This window comes from Aquarana catesbeiana, linkage group LG08 (assembly GCF_042186555.1).
Source record: "Aquarana catesbeiana isolate 2022-GZ linkage group LG08, ASM4218655v1, whole genome shotgun sequence".
In the NCBI taxonomy this organism is placed as follows: domain Eukaryota; kingdom Metazoa; phylum Chordata; class Amphibia; order Anura; family Ranidae; genus Aquarana; species Aquarana catesbeiana.
The window spans coordinates 29,928,015-29,940,293 of record NC_133331.1 but is presented as its reverse complement, the minus strand read 5'-3'; the positions used below and the strand labels follow the sequence as shown (position 1 = coordinate 29,940,293).

At 46.2% G+C, this 12,279-nt stretch overlaps 1 protein-coding gene across 1 annotated transcript in view; it reads right to left on the bottom strand.

Annotated features, from left to right (window-relative positions):
• LHPP (phospholysine phosphohistidine inorganic pyrophosphate phosphatase) overlaps positions 1-11,238 on the bottom strand; it is a 39,980-nt gene extending 28,742 nt beyond the window's left edge. The window contains exon 1 of the mRNA XM_073595654.1: positions 11,051-11,238. Within this exon, the coding sequence (XP_073451755.1) occupies positions 11,051-11,169 (119 nt within the window). The 5' untranslated portion in view covers positions 11,170-11,238. The remainder of the gene's footprint in view (positions 1-11,050) is intronic.
• Positions 11,239-12,279: the final 1,041 nt, after the last annotated feature.

Here is a 12,279-nt window from a genome sequence, read left to right as displayed (position 1 = left end):
AGATGCTCACTTGTGCCGTATCTTTACTGCAGACTCTCCAACAATACGCTGTAAATGTCCAACTAGGTCATTCATATGTTCATGAGGAGCCTTGTAGAGTTCTTGTATAAGTGTGTCACCACCTTCTGCTCCCTATTGACCTGGCACACTTACAAATGCAAATGACAAACAAGCCCTATACTTGTCACTCCATTGACAGAGCTCAGCCAGTTCCACCCCTGTCTTATCTGTGTCTGCTCATTCAATGCCTGTTTGTATTCACCTCCAACATACATCATTTAAAATGTCATGGTATTTGTTTAATCATTTGCCGATTATGCTTTATTTACCCTTCTAGAGGACAATGGATAAGAGATTCAGAGATACCTGTAACCCTACTGACAGATCCAGGAAAAAAATTTGGCTTGTTGACCCTTTTGCTGGCGGGGGCGACATATACTGTAAATAGGTCATTTTAGTTTTTGATAAGAATTAGATAAGAATTACAACCTCTGTCAAGTTGTTTTTTTTTTTTTTTTTTTTTTTTTGTCATTCGCTGCAGAGATTTACCGTCACATAATCACTTCCAAAAGATTTACCCCCCTTCATGATGAGGCCATTTTTCGCGATACGGCACTGCGTTACTTTAACTGACAATTGCGTGTTCGTGCGACGCTGTACCCAAATAAAATTTATTTGATCACCTCTGCGGTTTTTATTTTTTGCGCTATAAACAAAACAAAAAAATGATTATATATATATATATTTTTTTTTATAGAGGCACAGATCAGAGAGAATAGGATTCTCGAGTACTCGGGTACTCTGATGAGCCGGAGACAGGTACCCGGGTACTCTGATGAGCCGGAGACAGGTACCCGGGTACTCTGATGAGCCGGAGACAGGTACCCGGGTACTCTGATGAGCCGGAGACAGGTACCCGGGTACTCTGATGAGCCGGAGACAGGTACCCGGGTACTCTGATGAGCCGGAGACAGGTACACGGGTACTCTGATGAGCCGGAGACAGGTACCCGGGTACTCTGATGAGCCGGAGACAGGTACCCGGGTACTCTGATGAGCCGGAGACAGGTACCCGGGTACTCTGATGAGCCGGAGACAGGTACTCTTTATTTATGGGCAATCAGTGAGTATTGGTGTGCACTGTAGGCAGTAACGAGCTGTTACTGCGGTTTGCTGAAATCTGTGACCGGCTGTGATTGGACACAGCCATTCACATGGTAAAGAGACAATTTAATTGGCTCTTTACCTTGATGAGGGGATGGGCTGCGTCAGGGTGACACGCCTCATTTTTTCATTGGCTCTTTACCCTGATCGAGGATGGGCTGTGTAGACTCCCGAGGGAAATGCCTCATCCCCCGATCAGCGCATGAGAGCGGGCGGACGTCATATGACGCCCTTCCCGGAGGAAGGGAATGTTCCTGCTGCGTCAATTTACAGTGCGCCGGCAGGGAAGTGGTTAATATAGGCCAGTATGTATTCTGCTACATGTTTCTGGCAAAAAAAAAAAAAAATCCCAATAAATAAGTGTATATTGATTGGTATGTGCAAAAGTTATAGCATCTATAAACTATAGGATAGATTTATGTAATTTTTATTTATTTATTTTTTCTTCTTTTACTAGTAATAGTGGCGATCAGCAACTTCTAGAGGGACTGCGACATTGCAGGGGACAGCTCGGACACCAAGTGACACTTTTTTGGGGACCAGTGACATTAATACTCGATCAGTGCTAAAAATATGCACTGTACTGACTATGGCTGGGAAGGGGTTAACATCGGGGACGATCAAAGAGTTAACTGTGTGCCTAACCTGTGCTTTCTCACTATGTGGGAGGTGCTTTCACTATGGGAAGGCGTGGATCCTTGTCCCTGCTTTGCAGAAACACAGGATCAACAACCTTCCCTTCTCACAGAAAGGCGATCTGCCTTGTTTACATAGGCAGACCGCCGTTCTGCCTGTGTCCCGAATGATCAGCGGGTCCCGGCGGACGCCCCGCTGATTGGCTCCCGCTGTGTCCAATCACAGTGGGTGCGGGTTACTGACGGCGCGCCTGCGCATCCTAGACCCGAACGTGCAGGATCACGCACAGGTACGTGATCCTGCCCAGGAGAGCCACCTTGCCGCTGTGTATGTATATATGAGTATACGGTCAGCAAGTGGTTAAACAGCGTAAACCCACCTGTCTGTGATCGCATCTGGACGCAGACAAAGTTTGTCCATCAGCGATCATTGCAGGTAATCGCTGACTGCACAGAGAGCTACGGATAGGTGCGACCGCTGGCGACCTGTCATTATAGTGAATGGGGCCGGCAGCCGCACCTACCGGCTGAGATCCTCAGGAGGAACTGCTGCTACTAGAGATGCACCAAAATTTTGGCGGCCAAAACATACCGCCCGAAAATGGTGTTTTCGGCATTTTGCCGCTTGTGAATAAGGTGCCGATAATGGTGCCGAAAGAGCACGCAATTTTCCGCAATTTAACCACGAATTTACTGTGCTTATGGTGTGTTTTTCATAGATCAAGTCATTTAAAAAACGCATCAGAAATGTAAAACGAGTGCGTTATTAATGCGTTCTTGCTGCGTTTTCAAAGCATTTCAACAGGGAGGTGCGTTTTTGGTGTGTTTTTTTTTAAACTAAAAATGCAGCAAGCAAGAATTTTAACACCACAAGGGAAGCGCAACAGAGCAGTGTGAAGACACGCAAAGAATTTAAAGGGATGCATTTTTCTTAAAGGGGTTTAAACCCTCAAGGTTTTTCACCTTAAATGCATTAAGGTGAAAAACCTTTTGAGCTGCAGCAAAATTTTTGCAAACATCGCAGCCCCGGCATCACTTCAGACATGAATTTGCCGGGCTTGTCTGTGCTGACCGTTGCTGCTACTGTGCTTTCACGGCATCCCCGGCATCTCTCCAGACATTCCCGAGCCGCATGTCAAACTCCTTGGACACCTCTGCTGTACAGAGAGAATCAGAGGGAACTCTGCAACTATTATACTGTAAAGTATATTGCATTTCAATATATTGTATAGTATTATATTGCATGGTGTGTCAAACACGTATTTTTAGGGTGGCTTCACACTGCCCCGCTGCACTTTTGCTAAAGTACAGCTAAACCGAGGTTTATGAGGTCCTTCAGTTTTGGTGCAGTTTCAGAAAGGGGAACAAACTCCTGCATGCTGCATCTTTGTTGCGCTTTCTGAAACCATGGGCAAATCTATGTACACTACAAACTGTATGATTGAATTGGTTCTGATATCGCTGTTTTACTTACCTGACTGCTTATCAGGGTGGATAAAAATCAATGATTTTTTTTTTTTTTTAATTTTAAAAATCGATTTTTTTTTTTATTAACCACTTGCCTACAGGCCAATTCTGACATTTCTCTCCTACATGTAAAAATCATCATTTTTTTTGCTAGAAAATTACATAGAACCCCCAAACTTTTATATATGTTTTTTTAGCAAAGACCCTAGAGAATACAATGGCGGTCATTGCAACTTTTTATCTCACACGGTATTTGCGCAGCAATTTTTCGAATTAGTTTTTTTTGGAAAAACAAACAGTTTTGTGCTTTAAAAAAACAAAAAAAAAAAAAACCAAAACAGTAAAGTTAGCCCAATGTTTTTGCATAATGCGAAATATTAAGTCACGCAAATAGATACCCAACACGTCATGCTTCAAAATTGCACACGCTCGTGGAATTTAATAATAATAATAATAACTTCGCTACTTAAAAATCTCCATAGGCGACGCTTTAAAATGTTTTACTGGTTACATGTTTTGAGTTACAGAGGAGGTCTAGGGCCAAAATTATTGCTCTCGCTCTAACGTTCGCGGCGATACCTCACATGTGTGGTTTGAACACCGTTTTCATATGTGGGCGGGACTTACGTATGCGTTCGCTTCTGTGTGCGAGCTCACGGGGACAGGAGCACTTTAAAAAAAACTTTTTTTTTTTTTTGTTAATTTTACTTTATTTATTTAAGCTTGACACTTTTTTTCCCCAAAAGATGTTTTGATCACTTTTATTCCTGTTACAAGCAATGTAAACATCCCTTGTAATAGGAATATGGCATGACAGGTCCTCTTTACAGTGAGATGGGGTCAATAAGACCCCACATCTCACCTCTAGGCTGGGAAGCCTGAAATTAAAAAAAAAAAAAAAAAAAAAAAAGATCCTGGCTTCCCAGCTGAATCGGCGCCATTCGTTTGAATGCAGAGGCCGGGCATGACGTCAGAACATTGCGCCCGGCCTCCGACGATCATAGAGACTCTGACGACCATCTGGTCCGCCGGAAATCTCTATGATGAACATCCGGGGCCGGCGGATCCTGTGTCCGACTCACTGATCGTAGCGGTGAGTCGATAGAGGCACCGGAGGGCAGCGCGGGGGGGGGGGAATGTCCCCTCTCGCCTCCCGTAAGAACGATCAAGCGGCAGAACAGCCACTATGATTGTTCTTCTGGTGCACAGAATCGCCGGCTCTAAAAGACGATATCTGAATGATGCCTAAGATATCCCTGCTAAAAGCTGAGGACGTCATTTGGCGTATGGCGGGCGGGAAGCGGTTAAATTTATTTTCATAAAATGCTTTTGGAGTAAAAATCCATCTAAAAATAGTTTTCTATTTAAGATACATTAAAAATGTAGTTTATTCAACATGAAATGGAGCTTAGTTATGTAGCATGAGGCTGTATATGCTGCAAAACTTTTAGATTTCTGGTAAACTCATTCAATGAATCCAAGCTCTGCAAGCTGAGATAACATGCACTGCATTGATGCATTCACACAATTTCACAGTAACCATGAGATAAAACGAAGTTCAGGAATATTCCTTTATCCTATTGTTTTGCAAATCTTTGTACACTACAAACTGTATGACTGAATCGGTTCTGATATCGCCGTTTTACTAACCTGACAGCTTATTATTCTAAATAGGAAACCTTCACTTTGTTTGCAAGTATTAAAGATTCCATCTAGCAGCAAGAAGAAGTCCTTACATTTAAAGAGCACCTGTCATTTCAGATCCATCATGGCAGCGCCTGTTAGCGGGCGTCCACTCACCTGCTGCCGCCACGTCCCTCACCTTGTTGTGTCACTGCTGCATCACCAGCCGTCCCATTAAAGTGAATGGGACTGTCGGCGAGTCAACAGCGGGTCAAAAGAGGAGCCTCTGCGGGACAGAGATGACAGGTGCTCTTTAAAAATTATGATTTAAATCAAGCCTTTTTACTAGTGATCTAAATTGTGATTTAAATCGACTTGATGTAAATCAAACCCACCCTGATGGGACATCATGGAAGTCTTTGGAAAAGCGCAGGTAACTCGCATGAAACCTGCAGGTTAGCTGCCCCGGTGCGCTATGGGGTGCACCGGGGCAGTGTGAAGCCGCCTTTTGGGGTTCAAAGTATTCTGCATCTTAATTGCGTCTGTACACTGACATCTCTGTAGTAACATTAGCCTTCTCTTGTACTAGAGTCCACTATATTTAGACCTTGCCTTCCCACGTATATATATAACCAGAGGACAGTCAGTGACAGATAACGCTGAGCCATCGCAGCCCAGTTACAGTATTTCCAGTTTTCTGGGCACACAAAGGGTTTGGCTACTGGAGTGATTACTGGAACCCAACAAGCAGAACTGTCTTGCTTGTGTTTGATGAGCGATTTTGTTGACATTAAAGCGGAACTACACTGTATCCGAGCATCACAAACCAAAAATGCTGTTTAATCCCTTTGTGACCACGCTATAGCCGAATGATTACTACAGCGTGGCCACGCTTTGCGGGGAGGCCGGCATATGACGTCCTCTGGTACTCGCGCTACCTGCGCGCCCCCCTGCGGCGCACATCAGCAGCGATCTGTGATCGCTACGTCTTTTGGTCGCAGCTGATCACTTCATCGGGATAAAGAGCCAATCAAGGCGGCTCTTTACCACATGGACAGCTGTATCCAATCACAATGTAAACCGGTGCGCTCGGCATCTATTTATTCTAACTCTATGTCCACTTGGATAGTAGGGAATGAACCTGGACACAGGGTGAGAATAAAAGCGCAGGCGCCGTGTACAGCTGACGATCAGCTGTTGAACTTCGGAGACTTTCGGCGTCTCGTTTGTCCTCCGTACTGCGCCTGCGCAGTACAGGGCGGACACTATACGATGGAGGACAGTATTTCGACAAGACACCGGATTTGCAGGTTATCGGCAATCCGCCTCTCAGGCCGACAGCGCGTGAGGAGAGCCAAAAACCGGCAAATCCACACAGGGGACAGCTGCACTGACAATCAGGGTACGGATCATCGATTTTCTGATGATCAGTGTAGCCCCAACAGTGCCCACCTGTGCTGCCAATCTGTGCCCATCAGTATTGCCAACCAGTGCCCACCAGTGCTGCCAATCTGTGCCCATCAGGGTTGCCAACCAGTGCCCACCAGTGCTGCCAATATATGCCTACCAGTGCTGCCAATCTGTGCCCATTAGGGCTGCCAACCAGTGCCCACCAGTGCTGCCAATCTGTGCCCACCAGTGCTGCCAACCAGTGCCGCCCATCATAGCCACCTGTCAGTGCCACCACATCAGCGCAGCCTCATCAGAAAAAAATTACTTCACAACATTTTATAACAGAAACTAAGAAATTTTCAGGTCTTTCTTTTTCGTTCTAAAAAAAAAAAAAAAAGATAATTTCATATGGGTGCTGTGTTTTACGATCCCACAATTGTTATTCAAAGTGTGACAGCGCTGAAAGCTGGAAAGTGCTCTGGGCAGGAAGGGGGTGAACGTGCCCGGTAGGAAAGTGGTTAAAGCAGGGCTTGACAAATCTGCTTTGAACCTAGGATCCAGCTAAAAAAGTTAGGAGACAGTTTTTTTTTTTTTTTAGTGTAAGGTGGGTTGTTGGCACCCGGGGCAAGGCAAGCAATTTGTGCCCCCCCTAACCCTAACTTACTTACAGAGAGGCCAGACAATTAACCCAACATAATGCCGTTACGTCAGGGTTATAGACTGGCCGGAAAGAATGACAATAAAAACCTGTGATGATAGCATAAAAAACATTCTAATCTGCTGCCTATTGCAGCTTAAAGGGTTTGTAAAAGGTAAATAAAAACAAAAAACAAAACAAAACAACAAAAAAAAAAAAAAACAACAAACATGTCTATACTTACCTACTTTGCGCAATGGAATCGCACAGAGTGTGCGGGAACCTCCTCGTTTCGGGTCCCCCGGCGGCGCTCCTGGCCCCCTCCTCTCTGTCCAGTGCCCCCCATGGGATGCCGCTTCCCATGGGGGGCACTCGAGCGTGCTCACACCCGAGTCCCTCTGCTGCGTCCATTGGCACAGACAGCAGGACTCGGCATCACCCCCTCCTCGCTTCCTCGTCACTGGCTTTGGTTGACAGAGCACTGGGTGCCCCAGCAAAGCCAGCGAGACCCGGGAGAGAGGGGAGAAAAGATCTGCGGACGTGTACAGCGCTGGATCAAATGAGGTCTCAGGTACGTAGAGGGGGGGAGCTGGGGGGGCGATACTGACACCTAAACATTTTTTACTTTAACCCCTTCCCGACCAGCCGCCGCAGCTATACTGCGGGAGGTTGGCTCCCCCTGCGCGAGCAGTCGTAGCTGTATGTCGTTTTTTTAAGACGCTTTAGCAAACGCGCGCCTGCAGTTTATCTCCGGAGCCGATGCACGTGCCCGGCGGGCGCGATGACCGCCAGGCACCTGCGATCGCTCGTGACAAAGCGAGAACCGGGATCTGTGTGTGTAAACACACAAATCCCGGTTCTCTCAGGGGAGAGGAGAGAGATTGTGTGTTCCTACTAAGTAGGAACACCAATCGGTCTCCTCCCCTTGTCAGTCCCATCCCCCCCACAGTTAGAACACACTTAACCCCTTGATCACCCACCGAGTGTTAACCCCTTCCCTGCCAGTGACATTTACAGCGCTTTGCAAGAGTATTCACCCCCTTGGCTTTTTACCTATTTTGTTACATTACAGCCTTTAGTTCAATGTTTTTTTTAATCTGAATTATATGTGATGGATCAGAACACAATAGTCTAAGTTGGTGAAGTAAAATTAGAAAAATATATACATAAAACAATTTTTCAGAAATAAAAAATGATAATTGGCATGTGCGTATGTATTCACCCCCTTTGTTATGAAGCCCATAAAAAGCTCTGGTGCAACCAATTACCTTCAGAAGTCACATAATTAGTGAAATGATGTCCACCTGTGTGCAATCTAAGTGTCACATGATCTGTCATTACATAGACACACCTTTCTGAAAGGCCCCAGAGGCTGCAACACCTAAGCAAGAGGCACCACTAACCAAACACTGCCATGAAGACCAAGGAACTCTCCAAACAAGTAAGGGACAATGTTGTTGAGAAGTACAAGTCAGGGTTAGGTTATAAAAAAATATCCAAATCTTTGATGATCTCTAGGAGCACCATCAAATCTATCATAACCAAATGGAAAGAACATGGCACAACAGCAAACCTGCCAAGAGACGGCCGCACACCAAAACTCACGGACCGGGCAAGGAGGGCATTAATCAGAGAGGAGCACAGAGATCTAAGGTAACCCTGGAGGAGCTGCAGAGTTCCACAGCAGAGACTGGAGTATCTGTACATAGGATGACAATAAGCCGTACGCTCCATAGAGTTGGGCTTTATGGCAGAGTGGCCAGAAGAAAGACATTACTTTCAGCAAAAAACAAAATGGCACGTTTTGAGTTTGTGAAAAGGCATGTGGGAGACTCCCAAAATGTATGGAGGAAGGTGATCTGGTCTGATGAGACTAAAATTTAACTTTTTGGCCATCAAAGAAAACACTATGTCTGGCGCAAACCCAACACATCACATCACCCAAAGAACACCATCCCCACTGTGAAACATGGTGGTGGGAGCATCATGCTGTGGGGATGTTTTTTCAGCAGTCAGGACTGGGAAACTGGTCAGAGTTGAGGGAAAGATGGATGGTGCTAAATACAGGGATATTCTTGAGTAAAACCTGTACCAGTCTGTGTGTGATTTGAGGCTAGGACGGAGGTTCACCTTCCAGCAGGACACTGACCCCAAACACACTGCTAAAGCAACACTTGAGTGGTTTAAGGGGAAACATGTAAATGTGTTGGAATGGACTAGTCTAAGCCCAGACCTCAATCCAATAGAAAATCTGTGGTCAGACTTAAAGATTGCTATTCACAAGTGCAAACCATCCAATTTGAAGGAGCTGGAGCAGTTTTGCAAGGAGGAATGGGCAAAAATCCCATTGATAAGATGTGGCAAGATCATAGAGACTTATCCAAAGCGACTTGGAGCTGTGATAGCTGCAAAAGGTGGCTCTACAAAGTATTGACTTTAGGGGGGTGAATAGTTATGCACATTGACTTTTTCTTTTATTTTGTCCTATTTGTTATTTGCTTCACAATAAAAAAAAAAAAAAAATCTTCAAAGTTGTGGACTTGTTCTGTAAATTAAATGATGCAAATCCTCAAACAATCCATGTTAATTCCAGGATGTGAGGCAACAAAACACGACAAATGCCAAGGGGGGTGAATACTTTTGCAAGGCACTATATACAGTTATCAGTGGCTATTTTTAGCTCTGATCACTGTATAAATCTCACTGGTCCCAAAACAGTGTCAAAAGTGTCCGATGTGTCCGCCGCAATGTCGCAAGCCCTGCTAAAAAAACCGCTGATCACCGCCATTACTAGTAAAAAAAATAAAAATGCCATAAATCTATCCCCTATTTTGTAGAAGCTATAACTTTTGCGCAAACCAATCAATATACGCCCTTTGCGATTTCTTTTTACCAGAAATATGTAGAAGAATACATAAACTGATGAAGACATTTATTTATTTTTTAATTTGGGATATTTATTATAGCAAAAAGTACAAAATATTGTATTTTTTTTTTTTTCAAAATTGTCGTTTTTTTTTTTTTTTAGCACAAAAAATAAAAAACGCAGAAGCGATCAAATACCACCAAAAGAAAGATCTATTTGTGGGGTGAAAAAAAAAAAAGGACGTCAATTTTATTTGGGTACAACGTCGCACGACCGCGCAATTGTCAAAGCGACGCAGTGCCGTTACGCAAAAAATGGCCTGGGCAGGAAGGGGCAAATCCTTCCGGGGCTGAAGTGGTTAATGCAAGGAATGCATTAAAGGTAAAAATACGTTTAGACTTTACAACCCCTTTAAGAGTGCCCCTTGGTGGGTGCCAAAAATGTGGCTCTACCATAACATTTTTATCCCCCCCCCCCCCCCCCCCTCAACTGGACATCTAAATGAAGCCTTAGTGACACTCTATATAAAATACAAAAGAGGAGGAAAGAAGTATCCCAGTGCTGCCGATCTTCACCTTAATGTTTTTTCACCCTAATGCCGGGGGGCGGGGCCGAGTCCTACATTCGGCGGCTATGGACGCCGAATGCTGGGCTCGGGAGCGCGCCCGCAAGGTAACCCCCTCGGGGGGGGGGGGGGAGCGCTTCTCCTAGGGGGATATCTGATGTGGGGAGGAGCCAAGAGAGCTGCCGGGGGATCCCAGAAGAGAATGTTCGGGGCCACTCTGTGCAAAACTAGCTGCATGGTATAGGTAAGTATGAAGTTTGTTAATTTAAAAAAAAAAAAAAAGTGTACAGGCATGTCGTTGTACCCAATGCTGCTCCACCCAGGAGCCTGGCACCGCCCCTGAGGGACAAGCAGAGCTGTCAGTAGGGCAGGCTCTCTTCAATAGGGGGCGGTGACACATGTTCTGGTATACAGCGCTTCCTATAGGAGTGCACAGTTACCCATCCAATCAGATCTCACTCTGCTGTGATGAGCACAATCCTCTAGGAATGATGATTGGCCGTCAGTAGATTTCTGCTCCCCCAATCAGTGACCCCCATCTATAATAACACAACATTCTTTACACTAAGCACATGTGTCCGGCCCCCGCCCCCTGGCCAATCCCCCTCACCTCACAGCACGCCACGCCTTCAAACTAATACAAACCCCGCCCATTAAAGTAACAGCCACGCCCCCCCACCTCTCTGGTCTTGTGCACCTCACCTGTTGACGGCCTCTACAGAGCCGGGGATGGCGGCGCCCCCTTCCGGCCCCCCGCTGTCATAGAGCACACCGCTCACATCCAGCAGCACCGCCCGGACCCCTCCAGCCCAGGACGCCATAACTGACCCGCTCTACTAAGGACTGGGAGCGGCCCCGCCTCTCATGACGTATGACGCAGGTGCATGATGGGATATGTAGTCTTAGGGCAGCGCCACCCTGCGGGGGGAGGAGAGAGAGGCAGATGTGTGATAATAATAATAATAGTGTGTATCCTGTACATGGAAGAACCACTGCTGATTACACACTTCCTGTAAAGTAGATCTAGACGCTAAAACTTTCTCCCCCCCCCCTATTTTGGAGGGTTGTGCTCTTTGTTTTGCCATCTGTGTTCCATCGGGGAGATTTTTCTTCACTTCCTGTTCACTTCTTTTGGGCAGCAGCATTGCCTGCCGCAATTTTACCATGATTGCAAAACACGACAACCGCTGCAAAACCGCACCGCGATTGCAGTGCCATTAACAAGTAATGGCATCGCAAAATGCGCCCTGCGTTTTACCTGCGTTTCAGGTATCGCAGGCAGAATGGGGGCAATTAAAAATCCTCCCCCCGCGATTCCGATCGCCTAAAAGTGTGAACGGAGCCTTACGCCCCCATGGCGGGGGTTGGAAGGACTGCCTGATCATATGACCGCTGCGATTGGCTGTCACAAGGGTCATGTGATCGGGATCCAGTCCTGCAAGCCTAAGATGCATATATCACATATTCCAGGAGGCCTCGGGTTACTCTAAGGCCCCCCCCCGCTCCGTTTACACCGGTGCGATTTGACGGCTCCAAATCGCACGACAAGTCGCACCACCAATGAAACTGTTCAAAATCGATGCAACGCCCACTTTGCGGTGCCACACTGATTTGAAAAAGAAGTTCCTGCACTGTTTTTTGGCAATTTCAAGTGCAAATTGCCATCTGTGTATGAAGTTGCACAGATGTCGGCCACGTCGCACTGACATGCGGCTCTGAAGTCGCACGATTTCGTAGTCGGATTTGGTGAGAATGGGGGTTAACTGCTCGCCTCCTGCCCACCGTCAAATGACAGAGGAGCAGTGCAGCTCTTGTTCTGAGTGGACGTCACATGACGGCTCCCCAGAACGGTCATTTGCGCGCGCGGGGGGGGGGGCAGCAATTGTAGCCGCACCATGTTGCTAGGACACAGCGTGACCCCCATCTCTGTA